Here is a 21563-nt window from a genome sequence, read left to right as displayed (position 1 = left end):
TCTTCTCTTCTCTGGACCTTGCTTCTCTTCTCCTCTTGTCTCTTTTCTTCTCCTCTCGTCTCTTCTCTTCTTTGCTCTCCTTCTCTTCTCGTCTCTTCTCTTTTCTTCTCTTCACCTTTTTTCCTCTTCTCCCCTTGCCTCTTTTGTTCTCTTTTCGTGTCTGTCTGTTTTCTTTTCCTCGCGTCTCTTTTCTTCTCTTCACCTGTCTTCTCTTCTCTTTTCCTCTCTTCTCTTCTCTCCTTGTCTCTTCTCCTCTTCTTTTCTCGTCTCTTCTCTTTTCTTCTCTTCACCCTTTTTTCCTCTTCTCCTCTTGTCTCTTTTCTTCCCTTTTTCGTGTTGTCTCTTTTCTTTTCCTCGCTTCTCTTTTCTTCTCATCCCCTCTCTTTTCCTCTGTCCTCTTCTCTTTTCTTTTCTTCTCTCTTCTGTTCTCTTTTCCTGTCTTCCCTTTGCTTCTCTTCCCTTCTCCGCTCTTCTCTTCTCTTTTCCTCTCTTCTCTTCTCTTCTCTTCTCTCCTCTTTCTTACCCTTCTCCATCTCTCCTCTCCTCTGTTTTCCCGTGTAGCGTTCCGTACTGAAGTCAGAGCTGAACACAGGACAGGTCGATCTGCCAGTATGACAGGTAGATCCTCCGTTTTTAATCATCACATCTTCCATGTCATACCGTCCTGTACCACTAGGAGTCACAATTACGGTTTTAGAATTGTCCTCATTTCTGCTCAATGGCATTTTCCGTTGTTTTTTTTAATTCTTATTTTTTTTTACTGTTTTACACACAGAAAATCCTCCATATCGAAATACGTAGCAGTTGTAGACTTGAGAATGCTGTAAACGTACAAGATGGGTGATTTTGCTGTTTAAATCTGAACATCGTTCTAAATTCCGCTGTCCTGCTGCGTGTGTTTTATCTGATGTGTAGGCACAGAGTCGCACCGTTCCCGCTCTGCTCGCTCCGGCACCTCCACTCCCCGTACTCCCGGCTCCACGGCCATCACTCCCGGCACTCCTCCCAGCGCATCCTGTCGCACCCCAGGCACCCCGCGCACCCCGGGCACCCCCAAATCCCTCAGCCTGCTCTCACAGGAGAAGAAGGTGGCCGTCATTCGTACGCCCCCGAAATCTCCCGCCACGGCGGCCAAGCAGCTGCGTGTCATCAACCAGCCCATGCCTGACTTCAAGAACATCAAATCCAAGGTCGGCTCCACGGAAAACATCAAGTACCAGCCGAAAGGAGGACAGGCAAGTATTTCCTCCGTGTTCTCGCTGAACTTAGCTGCTCTGGTTGTTACAGAATCCCAGGAATGTAGCGGGTCTTGTTCTAGGGTGTGTTCAAGTGACACCGTTACTGTAATCGATTTTAAATGTTTAACATTTTTAGAATGCAAGTGGTTTGCAATAAGAGCTGAATTTCTCGAACACAAAGGCCAAGTTTCACTTCCTGTGTCCTTTTCTTCCTGACTTTAGCGTCCTTGACTGTTATCAGTGACTCTCATGGCCGCTGACGTTGCCTTGCACCCCCATGTGACTCAATCAATCCTTGATTGTAACTATAGCAACAGCTCATTCACAGGGACTTCTATTTAACAAAGAAATATGCATCTCTGATATGGTGAACGTCGATGTCGTATCACGCGATACGGTCAAGCTTTCTCCTTCCGCGTTTGTGGAAGGAGTCTGCAGTGTCAGGGTTTTGTAACCGTCGGAAAGTCTTCAGGAGATTAAGCTGCGCTGTTTCGTTTGTCTGTCGTTGTGTTTCTTATTCAAGATGTATGCGATCTCATGTAAGAGATCACAGGAACTGTCACTGCCGTCGAGTTCTGTCGGAAATGTCGTGATTATGAGGCGAACGCTTGTGATGCTTTTCCAGGTTCTTCTTTCAGTTGTTTGTTTCCGGAGGTTTCTCCGTTCAGGAGGTGAAATGCTACTCAGTTGGGTTAAGGTCTGGTGATTGACTTGGCCAGTCTAAAACCTTCCACTTTCTCCCCCTCCCCCCCTTTATTGAGTCGGCATTGTGTTTTGGATCGTTCTCTCGCTGCATGATGAAGTTCCTCCTGATTAATCTGGATGCGTTTCTCTGTAAACTAGCAGACAGGATGTTCCTGTAAACTTCTGAATTCATTCTGCTCCTACCATCAATAAAGATTAGTGAGAATGTTCCAGAAGCAGCCATGCAAGCCCAAGCCATGACGCTACCTCCACCATGTTTCACAGATGAGCTCGTATGTTCCGGATCATGAGCAGATCCTTTCTTTCTCCATCACTTTGGTAGAGGTTCCAGAACTTTTGTGGCTCGTCTCTGTATTTCTTTCCGATTCTTACTGCCGATGAGTGGTTTGCGTCTTGTGGTTAAAACTGATTTAGGGAGCATTTACAGATGAGCTCAGGTAGGGATCTCCTGATTATTAGAGGATAATAAGGTGGTAACTGAAGGAAAACCAAAACACACACACACAAACATTTCACATTCTGTCATGTTCTCCGCTCTCCTCCTGGCAAGCTCAGCACGATGTTCAGACACAAGCAGTACTCTGTCGGTAGAGATCAGCTTGTACGAGGCCCTCTGTAATGGACACACCTCGGGCAGCATGTCTCTGTGTGTGCAGTGACATGTTTATGTCTGACACGAGGAGAGACAGAGGAACCAGACAAGAGCGCAGTCGGGTCACGGTAGAAGGGAGCTGATAGCATTGAACAAGATATAAGGTTTTTAGTGGCGTATTAGAATTGGTCATGTTCTGTAGGTCCGGTAACTTTATCGCAGAATGAAACTGTTAAATCTATTTTTTTTTTTTTAAGCTTATTATGTTCTATGATCTATAATATAAAATAATTGCTCTTGTGCCACATAACAGGCTCTGACGGATGACGGACACTATTCAGTAGTCAATGGTCTGCACTTATATAGCGGTTCTACAAAGCGCTTTTCTCATTCACACACACACACACACACCAAGGGTAGCAGAGCTGCCATGCAAGGCGCTAGCCTGCCATCAGGGGCAACTTGGGGTTAGTGGACACTTTGGCATGTGGAGGCATGTGGGATGGAAATCGAACCGCCAACCCTACGATTAGTGGACAACCCGCTCTACCACCTGAGCCACAGCCGCCCCGTATTACACATCAGATCTTTTAAACTTTTCATTATATATATATATATACACACCAGCATCATCTTTAAACAACAAAAAACTAGCGATAAGTAAGAATAAACTCAAGAAAGTGCACATGGGGTAAATGTGGAGGTCAGCCTGGTGAACTGGATGCCCTGGGTTTGCTGGAGGTTAAGGTTATGTAACTCCTGCAGCAGTCTCAAGCTGTCTGGCCCCAGACAGACATTCATGCGGAAATGTCTCTCTGGAGCAGAACTCACACACAGGGGCTAATCGGGTGTGACACTATGCTGTAGCACACTCTGGGGTGAATGTCTGGGCGTTCTGTGACTGAGACAAGGCTGTGTTCATGTGTGTGTGTGTGTGTGTGTGTGTGTGTGTGTGTGTGTGTGTGTGTGTGTGCTGGGATGCTTAATGTGATTACCATCAGTGTGTTAATGATCGAACTTGTGCAGTACAGGGCAGTGAGATGAGGAAAGCATACACAGGCTTCACTGCATTCTTCTTGGTTGGTGAACAATTTGTTCGTGTTTTCGAAACTTTTAGCCCGGCGGTCTGATTTAGCTTAGCATGCTGACACTCGCACTTGGTTTGCTTGATTAGAGGGGAAAACAGTCCCGTCTCTGAGAAACGGAAGACTTTTTTCAAGAACTCCAAATAGTGTTGTTTTCCGTGAGGCCCAGAACAATGTCAGACTTTACTCCTGTCTGATCCATCCAATCATCTATAACTCCACCCATCCACCTATTCATCCATCTATCCAGCCATAAATCAATCCGTCTATCCAATCTTCCATAACTCCACCCATCTGCCTATTCCTCCATCTATCCAATCTTCCATAACTCCACCCATCTACCTATTCATCCATCTATCCGGCCATAAATCAATCCATCTATCCAATCTTACATAACTCCACCCATCTACCTATTCATCCATCTATCCGGCCATAAATCAATCCATCCATCCATCCAATCATCTATAACTCCACCCATCCACCTATTCATCCATCTATCCAGCCATAAATCAATCCATCCATCCATCCAATCATCTATAACTCCACCCATCCACCCATACATCCATCTGTCCGGCCATAAATCAATCCATCCATCCAATCTTCCATAACTCCACCCATCTACCTATTCATCCATCTATCCAGCCATAAATCAATCCATCCATCCAATCTTCCATAACTCCACCCATCTACCTATTCATCCATCTGTCCAGCCATAAATCAATCCATCCATCCAATCTTCCATAACTCCACCCATCTACCTATTCATCCATCTATCCAGCCATAAATCAATCCATCCATCCAATCTTCCATAACTCCACCCATCTACCTATTCATCCATCTGTCCAGCCATAAATCAATCCATCCATCCAATCATCTATAACTCCACCCATCTACCTATTCATCCATCTATCCAGCCATAAATCAATCCATCCATCCAATCTTCCATAACTCCACCCATCCACCTATTCATCCATCTATCCGGCCATAAATCAATCCATCTATCCATCCAATCATCTATAACTCCACCCATCCACCTATTCATCCATCTATCCGGCCATAAATCAATCCATCTATCCATCCAATCATCTATAACTCCACCCATCCACCTATTCATCCATCTATCCAGCCATAAATCAATCCATCCATCCATCCATCCAATCATCTATAACTTCACCCATCCACCTATTCATCCATCTATCCAGCCATAAATCAATCCATCTATCCAGCCATAAATCAATCAATCCATCTATCCATCCATCCATCCAATCTTCCATAAGTCGACCCACCTTTATCGATTAACTGTGTCCATAAATAAATCCATTCATATAATTGTCCATAAATGCACCCATATACCTATTCATTTCACTCATCCATCCATCAGTAAAACCATCTATCTATAAATTCACTCATCCACCCATCCATTTATCCACCCATCCATCCATCTATCCATCCATCCATTGTGTCTATCTATAAAGGCGTCAATCAGTCCATCCATCTTTTCATAGATCCATCTCCCCAGTCGTATATAAATCCACCCATCTACCTATTCATTCATCTATCCAACCATAAATCCATCCATCCATCCATCCATCCATCCATATAATTATCCATAAATCCATCCATCTATAAATTCACTCATCCATCCACCCATCTATCCATCCATCCATCATGTCTATCTATAAAGGCGTCAATCAGTCCATCCAGCTATCCATCCATCTATTCATAACTCCATCTACTCAATCGTATATAAATCCACCCATCTACCTATTCATCCATCTATCCAGCCATAAATCCATCCATCCATTCACAAAGCCACCCATGTTCATAAATCCACTCATCTACTTATTCATTCGTCCATTCATCAATAAAGCTGTCCATCTAAAATTCACTCAACCATCCTTTCATCCATCCATCCATCACGTGCATCCATCTATCCTGTCTGCATATAAGTACATCTATAAATCCACCCATCTGCCTATTGATTCATCCGTCCAACCACAAATCCACCCATCCATCCAATCATCCATAAATCCATCCATCTATTCATTTATTAATCTATTCAACTCCCCATCGGTTAATTCTAAGCTGTATTGAGTAAAGGTTTCTGTCTAATTAATAAAATGTAAATGTAAAGGAACTCCGTCAAGTTGGGAATTAATTGAATACACGAATACGGGAAGCAACATTATTTAGCCCCGCTGTCCTTCTACGATTACTAACATTAATATTAAAGATAGCATTCATCTACTGCCTGAAATAAAAAAAAATCAAACGCCTCACAGGAGACTAGCAAAAGGTTTTAGATCAAAATGTCAGTGTAACTCTACATGAATAAATGATTTTGTCTGAGGGAAACTTATCATCTCTCTCCATGGCCTTTTTATCTCTTTATCTTCTCACAACATTTAACATCGCTGTCATGTGAAGACGGAGTCGCCTCCGAGACACGAATCTGTTTATCCTCTCGCTCCGTAACGCCCGATCAGCTTCCATTACTGTGTCCATCTATTCACTGAGCGTGCTAATATGTATTACTAATACATATACAGAGTGTGTGTGTGTGTGTGTGTGTGTGTGTGTGTGTGTCCCCATATCCATGTGTCTCCATTAAAAGTCACACGTGTGTATCATCCATCCATCCATCTTCTATACCGCTTATCGTACAGGGTCGTGGGGAACCTGGAGCCTATCCCAGGGAGCATGGGGCACAAGGAGGGGTACACCCTGGACGGGGTATGTGTTTATCGTTCTAGATTCAAATTTCAAAGAAGCTGGACCTCAGTCATATACAGTGAAAGTGTGGAGCCAAGGATATAATGGATACAATGAATGTACGGCTCATGTAGCAAAACCCCATCTCTCTCTCTCTCTCTCTCTCTCTCCTTTTCCAGAGACAGTCTGCTGCTGGCACACTTATCACCCAGTGCAGTATACACATGTTGTTCCTTTGAATCATCGTGTTATTGCCTCTCATTCTGACATTTTGACGAGTGTTTATTCTGCTCTATTCACTGGAGTCTTCCTTCCTTCCTCTTGTTCCTGAGATCTGAAATCTGAACCGCCGCCCTGCTTCCAGTCTTCTCTCTCTCTCTCTCTCTCTCTCTCTCTCTGCCTCTCCATGCACTTCTTCACACGAGACTCCTAGACAGAGACCCTTCTTGTCATCAAGCTCGATGTCCTTCTTTACTATGTACGCACGCTCATTCATTCATTTATTTGTTTGTCTGTGTGTTTGTTTGTTTATTTATTCATTCAAAGTCATGCGCATCAGTTAACGCTGGATCAGGAAAGAAAGACAGACGTATGAAAACAGAGATAGATAACCCTACATGAAGGTGTTGGTTCAACAGTTTCAACAAACAAACAAAAAAAAAAGAATTTAAATCATTTGTTTATTCGTTAAATGAATAGACATATATGTAAGGAGACATAAAATTGTGCATGGAGGTATCGGTTCATTTTTTTTTTTTTTTTTTTTTTTTTTTTTTTTTTTTTTTTTAAAGCCATCAAATAAATAAATAAATAAATAAGGATAGAATATTCATGCCTGAAGGCATTGGTTTATCATTTCTAATAAAATAACTGATAACTCAATAATCTATTAAACAGTTAACCCAATAAACATCAAACGCATGAATTCATTAAGATAGAAAGAAGACTTTTTGATTTGATTGATACCTTCGACAGTTTTCCACCTAAAAAAATGGAGACTTTGTGTACTCTGTGTTAGCAAAGAGTGAGAATCTGTGGGATGCTCGTATGACGGTGAATATGACCGGGACATGTTGGGTATTTGCTTTGATTTTTCTCTCCTATCCGATTCTCTTCTTATTCTTCTTTCACGCTTTGGTGTGTTCTTACAGATGTTTATTCGATTACAGCTGTTGACAATAGACGTGGAATATCATACAATCTGAATTGCTTTGCTCGTGCATGACCACGTTCGTTTGCATAAAGAAACGCCCCCGGACCACCGTATATGGTAAACGATGTCCTTTTGACAAGCCTGGTAGCCTGATGGAGTATGTTGAAATGTCTGTGAAGATGTGAAGTAGGAATAATGTCCCGCGTAGGAACATGCACATGCGTGGTCAGAAGCGTATGTAAATATACGCACGTCCTTACGCACGAGAAGAAAATTGATCGATAAGGTTCCGTGCGTAGAAACGTGCGTACGCACGGTTACACGGTGTCTAAGCAGAGCCTGTCGTTTTTCAAACCTGACCCCCCGATTCTACCTTAACGTGCCATGACTTCTGTTACAGATTCAGATTCAAACGAAGAAGCTCGATCTCAGTCATGTGACCTCCAAGTGTGGCTCGCTGGACAACATCCACCACAAGCCAGGTTAGCGCGTTCACCGACACGCACGTCCGCTAACGCACGCATCCGCTGACGTGCTGTTTAAGCACGTTCAGGGCCCTAAATGTAGAAAAAAAAAGTCAAGTCATGCTGATAAACTAATGTAACTTATTACTCTGGTTGTCCATTAGTGAGTCACAGAACAACACCGCCACCTGCTGGTCATGTGCTTCATGAACAAACAATATGAATTGCAGCTCTAATATTCAATATACTTTTATCATAAACCCATATTATTCATATAGCACTGTATACTTTAGTGCATGTAAACATTCTTCTTATTTGACACTTAATAACTTAAAGCTCTACCAAATGTTTACATCACACCGCTCATTTATAATATCAAGTAAAATGATCCTTTAAAAATAAGGCTAATTTATTAAAGTTCATGAAACGTTGCTTTTTACGATCGAACCCTGTCGGGCGTATTAATCTTGAGGATGCAGATAAATAAATAGCAGGAGAATCTGAAAATCATGTGTTAATAAGTCATAAAATCTAAGAGCCAATCATGTTCCAATATGCAAATGCAGGCAGTAAGACACTGGTTTAGCTAGGAGAGGGGTGGAGCATACGTACTAATATTAATATCATTTATTCAGTTATTTGTAAGTAAATGTGTAGACATTTCTGTGCAGTGTAAAGTTTTATAGAGCTTCCCCATCAGGAAATGATTGTAAAAGTACCAGATTTAAAAAAAGGTTTTTATAATTGTTTCTAAAAAAAAAAAAAATAAAATAAAAAGTTGCTATCTTTAAGCATGTTTTATAGAAAAACAATATTTAATTTATTAGTTCAATCTAGGACGCAGTCTTAATAGACCGGGCTATAACTTTATTATTTTACAAAGATTGCGGACATTTTTAATCGGTGGACGATCACACTTTGGACGTGAAACGCCCACTAAGATTTTTCTTGCACCTCCGTTCCTGCAGGTGGCGGTAACGTGCGCATTGAGAGCGTAAAACTGGGCTTTAAGGATAAAGCCCAGGCTAAAATTGGCTCTTTGGATAATGCCCATCATGTACCAGGAGGAGGCAATGTGATGGTGAGTGAGCTCGACCTTGAAGACTTATTATACTCCTGTATAACAGGCTTTATTTTGTATAACAGTTTTTATTTCTTTATCTTCGTTAATGCAGAATTCCTTTTTTTTTTTTTTTTTTTTTTTTTTTTTTTTACTCATTTTAAACATGCACCCCATGAGCTTTTAGGCTTAACACACTGATCTATAATTATCTTCTTTTGTTTGACCAAATTTGTGCTGAAAAAGCACATTTTGTAGCTCTATACATGCATGATATACTGTAGCCTCCGGTAGCGATTAAAGGGTCCAAGCACTTTGCGAGACAGTGTGACATTAGGAAATTTATATTAGGAAACTTTTTCATTTACAGGATTAAATGAATTCATGTCATGAACGTTACAAGGTTGATGTTTTCCTGAGCATTTCGTACAGCCGTTAGTTATAGTGCCATCTAGTGGTGGAGTAACACGTGACAGTGATCTTAAACCCGTCTATTAAGTTTGCTGTCAATTACTAGCAGACTCTTTGCCTACTCCCTGCTTGTAGAGCATCTGATATCTTTTATACACCTTTCTGGCCACAAGCCAGAAGAAGCTTCTGTTCGAAGAAGGTTTGTTCGAAGTTGAATTAGCCAGATGTGTTATGTAGTATTATATAGATGACCACCTGAATGGTCGTATTGTAACTTTGCTGCTCTTGTCCTCTCAGATCGAGAGCCACAAGCTGGCGTTCCGTGAGTCAGCGAAGGCTCGCGTGGATCACGGCGCTGAGATCGTCACTCAGTCTCCGGGTATGTCTCCTCACCACATGTCGTCCTCCGGCAGCATCAACCTGCTCGAGTCCCCACAGCTGGCCACGCTCGCCGAGGATGTCACAGCTGCTCTCGCCAAGCAGGGACTCTAAACAGAAAACAAAAGAAGACCTTCACCATCCTCTATAACGCCCAGCTACGTCATCAGCTACACCCAGCTATATATAAATATATATATATATATACAGCAATCCCCTCTAGTGGTGTCGTAGTAGTGGCTAACGACCCTCTGAACGTTTCTGGGACACCGCATTTCCCCTCCGACACATCGAACCTCATCCATATCACAGTCGTTATCTGTCGCCGGAACGAGAGCAGCCACCCGGAGCTGGAGCGGACTTTATGACGGGAGGAGGAGAAATCGGTGGAAAAAAAATAAAGAATTGTTTGTTGGATTTTTATTCCTATTTTATGCTATTTGAATCATTTTTATTCTAGGATTCCAGTTAATTAGCTAGAAAGGTACCAGTGCATTGATCTCCCTGTATGCTGTGTGATTTTCTTTTTTTTTTTCCCCTATCTATCTTTCTCTTCTCTCTCTCGCTCTCTTTTTTTTTTTTCTTTTTTTTTTTCCTTCTAAATTACGATGGTGTACAGACGCTGATCAGGTTCCGATCAGGTTTAGTGTTCGGAAAAGGACGGAGAATGATTTGGGGCAGCTGTTTCCTCCTCGTTCTTTTGCGCAGAGCCAGTGCATGGAGTCCAAACCCCGCCTCCCAGAACAAAAATAATAATAACAACAATAACAATAATAATAATAATAATAATTCGCCCACCCGACCAACAAAATGATATACAGTGTGTATTAATATATAAGTAAAATGACACCGATTATTTCTCAACAGCATCTCTTGATTAGAAACCAATAATAATAATAATAATAATAATAATTCTTCAATATCATAATATCTGTACAAACACTTTATTGCAAATGAAAAAAAAAAGGAAACAACGATGCGCATGTGTCAATTCTAGTATTTAAAAAAAAAAAGACCTGTTTTCTATTTGAAAAAACGGATTTAGTAAGTTCTTTGCTGAGTCATTGGGTAAAACGATCACTACATGTTTTTAGCTATTAATCATGACAATGTTATGCTTGTTTGATCATTTGAAATGACTGCGTTGGCTTTGCCCAGGGGTCCAGGCATCAGACACACACCTTACAGTACGTCTGCAGGTAAAGGAACACTCCGGCGTTTTTCAACCTCATCTCTATCTACCGCGTCTGTAGTGTGCATGTGGTTACTACAGACAGGAATTTCACCGCGGTGTGTTTTCTCTTTACTCCAAACCTACTCCTAATAGAAGTCTAACGGCAGGTGTTGAGATAATTCAGATAATAAACATTTCAATTACGTCTCCATATGACGTGATGGATAACGTGAAAACTACAACGATAGTTGTAACAAAATAGTAGTTCCGGTTAGGTTTCGTGGTTTCCTTGAGTAGTCCCGATCTCCGAAAGGATGAATCATGCATATTATTATTATTATTATTATTATTATTATTATAATCATCCGATATTCGTCACACACAGTGTATACGCAAGGAAGCGACAAATCTACAGCCGATTATTTCTCGATGCACAGAGCTGCGATTTCCAGCGGCGGCGATTAAGAAACTTTCCGATCGAGATTTCCTTCATCCGTGCAGATCAGGTACGACGCAGTAAACCGATAAATCCAAACCGTTCTTTTAGTTCAACCCTGTGGCGCGTGTGGTCCGACTCGCAACTTGACTCCCTAGCCGTAATTCGTCCCCGTTTACTGTACCAGTCCGTTCCCATTGAAGACGAAACCTGTAGTCGTGGTTTCCTCGTACGATGCGATACGATTCGACCTCTCTTTAAACGTGTATAGCGACATCATGAGGAAAGATCAAGCTTGGAAAGAGATCGTTAGTGCCTCAGGCGAGCGTACGCGACTAGTACAGCTAGCACGCTCTGCTAACTTCCGAACGAATCGGATACGAATCCTGATGAAAGAGTAAATTCGGTCGATGTATAGCTGTATAGCTATATACACTGTATAGTTACGACCATTTCTGATCGGACGTAACCTAATAAAGGAGACGAACTACAAGCGACACACACGGTTAATCGCTCCAGGGTGTTTGGATCCACCACGACGCTGATCGAGAAGAATTCATCGATGAATAAAAATTTGAGCGCATCTTTACGTGTAAAAAAAAATAAAAAAAATCCGTCTGGAGAATCCGTGAAAGCGCCGCATTAAGAAAGATGCAGCTTATAACATCTGATAAAGACATCTGTTAGAAGTACGTTTTAAGGTTGTTTTTCCCCGTGTCGTTTTTGCATGTAGTAATCACACGTACGGTACACATGTGGTAGACAGAGTTGAGGTTGGAAATCAAACTGATCGTCTCTTATTCCTTTAAGAGAAAGATGATCACGCCTGATTTGGATCGCGGTTTAATATTACGACGGACAAGCTACATCAATGTCTCTCCTAGCTTAGTGCAGATTATTGGAAAGTCATGATCGTGTATTATAATCACTGCTGTCCCTGTACACCACGGTGCAGTCGTTGCCTCTGGGCATGTGTTTGTCCGAGAAAGCTTTTTGCTTGTTATTTTATTATCCGCTGTATGGAGCATAAACTCGGGACTCTCAGTCACACTCTCTGTACTTCTGCCGTGTTCTTCTTAGATACTTAGGTTTGTTTTACACGTAATTGTAGGAGGTGGAAATAAAGAGACGAAACAAACGAATTAAAAAAAAAAAAAAAAAAACAGTACAAAAATAATGTTTAAAAAAATGTCAAAAAAAAACAAAAACCAAAACATTTATGAGAAAACTCACCTTGCACATGTTTGAAGTGCTCCAGTATCTTTTTTCTGTCGTCATTTGTGGTATCCCGTGTCCCCGCCCACTTCTCCGTTTTTTGGCTTCTGTATTTTTCTGCACCCTGTTTGCCCTTTTGCTCACTTCCACAGCAAACTGTAAATCTATTTAAAAGGTCCTGTAGATGTATGCAGTTTTTCTCCTGTTGATATGACGCTGATTACAAATGCTCTTAACAGCTACGAAAATAAAGAAAATGGACGAAAGCGATTGTCGCTGGAATGGCGTTCTTTTCAGGCCCCTGGTCCGACCCGACGAGGTTTCGGAAATATCCTGAGTGACGTGTATATACTGTCTTGTGTAAGTAAGTATGCACCTCGTGATTAGTTCTGTTTGAAACCAAAGAAGAAGAAGACGACTTTATTTGTCACATTTGCGTTAGAGCACAGTGATTTTTTTTTTTTCCTTTGCATATCCCAGCTTGTTAGGAAGCTGGGGTCATGATACAGAGCGGAGAATTTTAAGGGCTTTGCTCAAGGGCACAATCGTGGCATCTTGGCAGTGCTGGGGCTTGAACCCCCAACCTTCTGATCAGTAACCCAGAGCCTTAACTTTTCAGCCACCATTGCTTATGTTAAATAGATTTATTGCTGCTCTGTGGTATGGTCAAAGCTTGGGATTTATTTAGTTTTCAAATAACCAAAAAAATGGGTACTTTTCCAGAACTTTGTCCCAGAGTTTTGGGGGGGCAGTGGTGGCTTGGTGGTTAAGGCTCTGGGTTACTGATCAGAAGGTCGGGGATTCAAGCCCCAACGCTACCAAGCTGCCACTGTTGGGCCCTTGAGCAAGGCTCATAACCTGTTCTGCTCCAGGGGGCGCTGTTTCATGACCCCAGCTTCCTGACCTGAAGGGAGGGTATGCGAAGAAAAGAATTTCACTATACTGTAATATATATATGATTAACAAAAGACTCATTATGATCATCAATACGTTGAGATCACTTGGCACCAACGCTAATTTAGGCGTTCAAAAGCAACAGAGTGAATACTTTAGCAAACACAACTTTTACATCATTTTTTTTTTTTTTTAATTTTATTATGGGCAAATCACACCAAAATCTAGTGCCCTGCTCAAAACAGCAAAAAAAAAAAAACCCAACAATAATACATTTTTTAAACGGTCCCTTACTGATTTTACGATATTACTATAAAGTGCTGATGCCCTGCGTTTCTGAAAGATTGTCTTCAGCTGGCTGAAAATTTTAAAATATGCTCAATTGGACTTCGATATAGGTATGTACTGTCTATGATGGTAGCTAATTGCTAACTCTGCGATGCTAATTGTTGCTTGCTATTTAGTGGAAAACATAAGAAGCAAAATCGACTAAAATGAAACTGCACTAAGACGTGTAAACATTCCCCCCCCCCAAGAAGAATTGTTTTTAAAATGAAACTGCACTAAGACGTGTAAACATTTTTTTCCCCCCCTAAAGAAGAATTCTTTTTAAAATGTGTCCCATTTGAGGTCCCATTCGTCTGCCGCTAAGTTACAGAACAGGACACACACCCAAATCCTCACATCTTTACTAATGGTTGAACAGTTTTACGTACAAGTACTACAGATGGGGTTGCATTAGAGAAATGTATCACTGTGATTACGGTAAAAATAAATAAATAAATAAATAAATAAATAAATTCTGGACTTTAAATTCTGTAAAAAAACAAAAAAAAACAAACATTTGCTACCATTTTCCATCTCCTGCATTAAGAGAAAGAACAAGAGCCTGGACAAATAGTGGAATTTGTGAAAAGTTTATTATGAGAAATGACAGAGGCGAAAAATAAATTAAGACTCTGGGGCAAAGGGGAGAGGAGGGCGGTTCAGCGACCAGTCCACAGTGGAGGCGGTGTATATTAGCACCTTCGGACGACAAGGAGTGCGTGTGTGTGTGAGAGAGAGTGTGTGTGTACGTGTGTATCTGGGCTACCCTGTCAAAGAGAGCACCCTGATTTATGCCTCGTTACTGCCCCACTGTGGAGAGACTCGCCCAGTACGAGCAACCCAAAAAACAAGAAAAAAAAAATAGGCTTCCAAATGTGGACACACAAAGAAGGGGGAAAAAAAAAAACATTGACGAAAAGAATGGCTTAGAAATGACATCCCATAGTCCTTTCATCTAAATTCGTTTCCCCGTTGGTTGTGGACACGGTGCATGGACGTCCTGACACCATGGGGTCTGGAGAAATAGACGAGCGTCCTCACAGCCGTTACCTCTTACACGGACATGATGTGTTTCACGAAAGCTGCGGGGGGGTGAAAAAGAGACACGTTATATTATATAAGAAACGAATCAGTAATATTTTGTGAGATGTATCAAGGCCAATATAATTGTATGCCAATAATTGTTTAAATTCAGTACAATGTTCAAGATTCACGAACAATTCGAAAGTATATTACAATATTTTGCATATTATGACCTTGTACATAACAGCCCCAACACCACGCCACCTCGTCGTTGATTATCATTCCTTACTTCTTACTACAAAGTGCTTTAATATAGTGGATTTTATCGTCCTATTATCACTCGACGTACAGTAAGACGAGGTAAAATGCAGTTACTGATACTGAAATCTTGCTTAATTGTCTTAATCATCTAACTAGCTTTATTGGTAAACAGCACTGACCCTCATAGTTGACGCAGCCGTTCTCGTCCTCCTGGCCGGCCATGAGAGCGTCGACCTCAATCTCTGACATTTTCTCACCTGTCAGTAATTCATTTCAACAATAAGCAAAAGCAAATTAACGAAATAAATCTGCACACAGTTCTATATGCGCTAAACAGCTAAGGCTAACGGGAATAGAGACCTACTGGAAAGCTCACTCTAGAACATGGCATCCAGGCTTGTATTTGGTTTAGCACGTTTAAAACTAATGAGCACGTGAGCCGTGGTCAGCAAAACAAAAAACAAAAAATCCCATTTACACCATTAATGTACCGGTTCAAAACAGTCAAGACATCTTTAAAGTCCAAAACTATGTTTTTAACTATGCTTTTACACCAATGCTACAGTCTAAGACTTTACAGAAGCAGCCATCTTGGACAACCAGAACTAGCAAGTTCTTAGCTCTTTTTGTAGCGCTCTACCCATCTGAAACGAATCAGGAAGTGGAAAATATGATTATAGTTCCACGTTATTGCGCTTGAATTTGTACGTACAGGATCATCTGGCTGTTTTACGAAAGAATTTATTTGAAAACCAGATTATGTAGCTCAGTGGTTTTCAAAGTGGCGGCCACCAGGGGGCGCCCGGGGGACCTCAAGCAATTTGGTGTGAAAAATAAATAAATACATGATTTTTTTTCTTTCTCACTCTCAGACAACCCCCCCCAACCCCCCCCCCCCCCCAACACACACAATCAATTCCTAATGTAATGTAATGTAAAGATGTAAGATATAATTATTAATAAGAAAGGGGGGATATATTCAGAAGTCTGTATTTTTAATGTGTTTTAAAGACATCTTGGAAAATGGGGGCCTCGGTCAAATGTTAATCCCATTTGGGGGGGGCCTTGCCATGGAAAAGTTTGGGAACCCCTGATGTAGCTAAACCGTATCATTTCAAATAAGTACTATAATAAGATTTGGGTGTGTTTTAGAGAAATTATATATATATATATTTTTTTTTTTTACTCATAGCTCCAGTGCAAAACTACACTTGGTGTAACGAAGCAAATTGAAAAATGTACATTTGATCAAAAGGACTCAGATGGATTTCTTATTTCATGTAGCGTGTAGCATGCAGGTTCTTACCCAGTGTTGAGAGGACAATGCGCAGCTCAGCGCCCATCACTGTGCCGTTACCCTCCTTATCAAAGACACGCAGACCTTCAACGTAGTCCTCGAAGGTACCCTTATTGGGGCTGTTCACAATGAACTGCAGCATGGGCAGGAAAGCCTCGAACTCCACTCTCTTATTGGCCATCTCTGTACGGAGAAGGACAAGCGGTAGCTCAGTGGTTAAGGCATTGAACTTGATGTGTTCAAATCCCAGCACCACCAGGCTGCCACTGTTGGGCCCTTGAGCAAGGCCCTTAAGCATCAACTGCTCAGATTTTGGTGTATTGGAACTCAAAAAATGCTGACACATGTAGTGTGTGAAACTTGTACTACAATGGCCGTGAAGCAATGCTTATGTAAACTCACTATTGTTTCTGCGTCTCTTTCAAGCATGGATGTGGATTTGTAGAGAAAAATATTGAAATGTATTTTGGAATTAGGTGTAAAGCGTAAGGTGTAGGTCGTACCATCAGCAGTGGGGTTGCCCAGGATTCTGTTCACCTCCTTGTTGGTGGGGTTTTGACCCAGAGCGCGCATGATATCGGCGATCTGGTTGTAGGCGATCTTGCTGTCGCCGACTCTGTCGAAGAGGCCAAAGGCTTCCCTGTAGTCTGAGGGAATGAAAAGTGACAGAGTTTGAATAGGACGTCTGGTTAATGATTTTGATTATGAGAATAATCTGACCCGTTTTCTATTAATAAACACTGCCCATTGTGTCTACTGTATCCTAACTGAATTTTGGCCCAATATGGGATGGATTTCTGATAGATTGATAAGGCAGAATGTAATCCTGATCTGGAAATGGAGGAGGTTTTGGGCTGTTTTCCTCTACTAATGTCAAATCTTGCCATTACTCGCAACCTGCCAGTCAGGTTAGTGAATCACGCCTGCCACGCCAGACATTTCACACACCGATCCTCACACTTTAAGACCAACAGCTGCACACACACTCGCCACAGGCTTTGACCAGGCAATATCAAGTTTGATCCATTTCAATAGGATTTGCATTGGGCTCACTGGAAAGTGAGCTGCAAAAGATTAATGGCTCTCCACACAGAGTCAAGCCTGAGGAAGGCGTTCAGCACACCAACTTGGAATCGATACGCTCCCCTAAGAATATAACTCCGTCCATATAAAGGCACTGGGACGTCTGAGTGAGCCACGTAAAACCGAGAATGCTGACCGGTGTGTAACTAACACCATGCCTGAAGACTGTCTGACCTACGGGGCAATGAGGGGATTCATCTGCTTTCCAAACACTCTGACCAATGAAAATAACTCGCGTTTATAGCGAAAAGTATTTCCCTGGTACCTTTTATTTGATTTAATAATGACAACGACTTTGTCTAAGAGTTCTGCCCAGGCAGATTTACAGAAAAACGTCACAGTTTATACAATTTAACCATTATCTGGCGTTTTTATATGTTTCAATATGTATATATGTTTTGTCCTAGCTGTATAGATCTAAACCTAGTCTCTGACGGAAATACAGAGTAAAATTTATGTCAATTTGGTCATTTGAAAAGTAAAACTCACCCTCCAGCTGGTCTGGGGTGAACTCAACCTGCAGAAAGAATAAAGATCATTTTATTCTGCTCACTTCACTACCCATGCACCATGTAACAGCGCAAAGACAGGAAAGATCGATCGACATGGGAAAAGAATCTTAAAAGTTTACTTAAAATTATAGCAACTGTGTACTTTTAATGTGTTGTTTTTTTTAAAATAATTATTTAGTTAGAATTGTAATGCAAATAGTTACAATCATTATAATAAATGGAGAGAAAAAAAATGGAAGCTTAAATAATCAGTCTTTTTTTGTGAACCTAGCAGCACATTATAGCAGTAATAATAGCATAAATATCATACATTTATTATCATATATAATTAATTAATTTTTTTTATTATTATTTTTTTTTAAGGAAATCCTCCAGATGCTAAAAGGAATTTCTCATTTCTGATAAATTCTCCGAATTTCTGAGAATTTCTGTTTGATTTTTTGAGAAATTTTTTTTAAAACTCCTATCAAACTCCAATTTAAAAGGGGAGAAATTAGTGGCCGCAGTCATTAAAAGTTTTCAGCGAACACATATAACTCTAATCCTAAACGAGCACTCAGTAGGTTTCCGTTTTCAGAATATTCGAAATATAAGATGGGCAATACGTCACGAATGATGCTTTCTGGGAAGTGAGTTATGAATTCTATAAATACCAAACTTGGAGAGTAATAGAGAAAGAAAAAAAAACAAAAAAAAAAAAACGGAGAGTCTTGGTGATGGGGGTAAAGCTACACCTCTCCGTGTGCTTAATTTAGCTTCTTCTGTGATGGTAGCATGACCATGGGAAGTCCATCTTTGGGTGTCTTAACCTTGTCTACATTTGGGTACCTGAGAGTCCTCATTGTAAAGACAGTAAAGTCGGGATAAAGAAGCATAATTTAGTCATATCGATTATTCGATTAGCCGGCTAAGTCAATCAGGGATGGATTAATCAAGCTATTCATAGTGCTGATTTTTCCCCCCCCCCAAAAGATTTTCCTAAAAAATTTGAAGAAGGAGTGATCGTGATTTAAGATATATGCATCACAAGTCTACATTCTTTCCAGATTTGTTGCTATAGTATAGTAGCTGTCACTAAAGAATTTAAATCTTTATTTTTACCTTACTAACGAAGGATGCACAAACAATTTCATGGCTAATAGCGAGGTTGCTTTTAATCCCTTGAACAAAATGACATTGCAAGAACAATAAATACGGATAAAAATTTCCTTTTATCCTACTAGATCAGTAATCCATGTTCTAAAATAAACATTACTGAAATTAATTAAATTAAACTACAAACTTTTTTTTTTTTCACTTTGCTGGGTAATTTGTGTAAAATGTGAGCATTCTGAATCTATTGCTATACGTCATGCTAAAAGGTTTTACTATATTTATATTTACCTTGACGGAAGACAGATCGACTGCTGCTGGTTTGGGTTTGGCCTCGGGTTCTGCAGCAGTTGCAGGTGCAGGTGCGGGCTCGGCCTTCTTTGGAGGCTCGGGCTTCTTAACGTCCTTCTTGGGTGCCATTGTTTAGCTGGAGATTGAGTGTTTCACACCACCGAGGAGGGAGTGGACCACGACCTGGAGGATGCTCAGCGCTTTTACAGAAAGCATGGATGTATATATGCGCCTCTGTTTTACTCCACGCTTGATTTCGGAGCTTGTGGTCCGATTGGCTGGAGAGTGCTGAAGGCCGGGCTCATGCTCTCTAAATGGACATGGGAGGGGGACAGAGCCACAGAATGAATTGGACGTGCTTAACGCTTATTTGGGGTAACAGGTGAATAGTGAAAGGAGTATTCCAGGGTCATGAGGTTAAATACCGCAGCCATACTTTTACAAAAATATAAATATTTCACTACCAACAGTCTCTCAGTGGTGAATCACCGGAAGCTGACTTGGCTACAAAATCTGCAGGGTTAAATGGTCTAATCTTTAACACTGAGGTATTTTGTTGTATAGACACTAAATCTAGATATGTGCATGAAAAAAAAAAACAAAAAACCCTACCATATTTACTAAATGAACTGTGATTCATGGGCATTTATAGAAATTGGAAATCTTAGTCCTCTTCCTATGAGACAGAAAATATGGGAATGTGAATATGTGAGTTTTATTTCAGACCCTAAAAAAGCTCCTGCCCCAGTACCCATCCTGCCCCAAATACTTCACAATATAAATGTAAATACCCAGGAACACACCCAGCTCGTCACTAAATACTCAGTAATCCATGCCCTCTACCTTTAAATACCCAGCAATACTCCTACCATACCTTTAATTAACTGGTAAGACACCTGCTCTGCCACTGAAAATACCAAGCAACAGACCTGCTTTGCCACATAATACCCTAAAACATACCAACCCTGGTTTCAAATACACTGTGTTACTCCTATTATACCCATAAAATAGGTAACATGCACACACACAGACCCTACCACTAAGGACTTGGATCTCTAAATACTCTGCCATTAAATACCCAGCTATACCCAAATTCTGCCTCTTAACACCCAGAAATATTCCTACCATATCTTTCAATACCCAGTAGCACATGGACTCTGCCACAGGATATCCAGTAACAGACCTGCTTTTCCATCTAATACCCTGTCACACCCCCACCCTGTCACTAAATTTTGAGCTATCCAACAACCCTGTTTCCAACAATACAACCACCCTGCAATAAATACTCTGTAATACCCCACCCTGCCACTTAATGCCCAACAATAAATACCAAATGATACACCAATTTCCTCTAAATGCAGATTAAACCCCCTAAAATATCCCTAATCCCCTAATAGTACACCTAACCTGTCTCTCTAAACGTCCAACAATACAACCCACACTGCCAGTAAATACCCAGTGCACAAAGACTTATTAAAAGCTATAAAATGGCTGTTAAATATCCAGTAGGACACCCAACCATCCACGAAAGACCCAACAATATACCCACCCTACCACTAAATACCCTATTAATACATCTTCCGTATCACCAATGTTCATCAGTATATCCCCTGCTCCTAAAAGTCTACCAATACTCAGTCAGGAAGTACCCAGTAATACTCCCACACGTTCCCAAAATATGGTGATACCAGACAAAGAACCTATGTACTACCAAATACCCAACAATATGCCCACCTTGCCCCAAATCACCCAGCAAGGAACCCATCCTGCCCACAAATACCCAATAATATGCCCACCCTATCCCCAAAACAGGGCATGGAACCCATCCTGCCCACAAATGCCCAATAATATGCCCACCCTATCCCCGATACAACAAGCAAAGGAGCCAGTCTACTCACAAACACCTGGCAATATGCCCTCCCCACCTACAAATACACAGTAGTACACCCAGCTTGCCCCAAAACACTCAAATGGAAACCACCCTACCAACAAAAACCCAGTAGTATGCCCATCCTGCCCGCAAATAAACAGTAATATTATACACTCCCTGCCCCAAATACCCAGTAATATCTCGACCCCACTTACCCTGCCCCCAAATATCCGTTAATCTACACAGCCTGCCCTTCAAATAAACAGAAATAAATGCCCACTGTCCACCCT

At 41.1% G+C, this 21563-nt stretch overlaps 2 protein-coding genes across 5 annotated transcripts in view; one reads left to right on the top strand and one right to left on the bottom strand.

Annotated features, from left to right (window-relative positions):
* map2 (microtubule-associated protein 2) overlaps window positions 1–12893 on the top strand; it is a 133058-nt gene extending 120165 nt beyond the window's left edge. For 3 of the 4 annotated variants that reach the window (XM_053626229.1, XM_053626230.1, XM_053626228.1), the window contains 5 exons: window positions 562–618; window positions 916–1235; window positions 7886–7967; window positions 8918–9030; window positions 9718–12893. In XM_053626229.1, coding sequence (XP_053482204.1) covers window positions 562–618; window positions 916–1235; window positions 7886–7967; window positions 8918–9030; window positions 9718–9912 — 767 coding nt within the window. In that variant the 3' untranslated portion in view covers window positions 9913–12893. The remainder of the gene's footprint in view (window positions 1–561; window positions 619–915; window positions 1236–7885; window positions 7968–8917; window positions 9031–9717) is intronic. The other variant, XM_053626231.1, reaches the window with a different exon arrangement.
* Window positions 12894–14418: 1525 nt separating this feature from the next.
* On the bottom strand, window positions 14419–19599 carry myl1 (myosin, light chain 1, alkali; skeletal, fast). The gene is made up of 6 exons (XM_053626251.1): window positions 19404–19599; window positions 17998–18025; window positions 16929–17072; window positions 16435–16608; window positions 15308–15385; window positions 14419–14926 (listed from the first exon to the last, which is right to left on the bottom strand). Exons 1-6 carry the CDS (start codon window positions 19530–19532, stop codon window positions 14898–14900), a joined length of 582 nt encoding a protein of 193 aa, XP_053482226.1. The 5' UTR covers window positions 19533–19599; the 3' UTR covers window positions 14419–14897.
* Between the last annotated feature and the right edge of the window lie 1964 nt (window positions 19600–21563).

Source organism: Ictalurus furcatus, chromosome 6 (assembly GCF_023375685.1).
Source record: "Ictalurus furcatus strain D&B chromosome 6, Billie_1.0, whole genome shotgun sequence".
Classification (NCBI taxonomy): Eukaryota; Metazoa; Chordata; class Actinopteri; order Siluriformes; family Ictaluridae; genus Ictalurus; species Ictalurus furcatus.
This window is presented reverse-complemented; position numbering and strand designations above follow the sequence as displayed.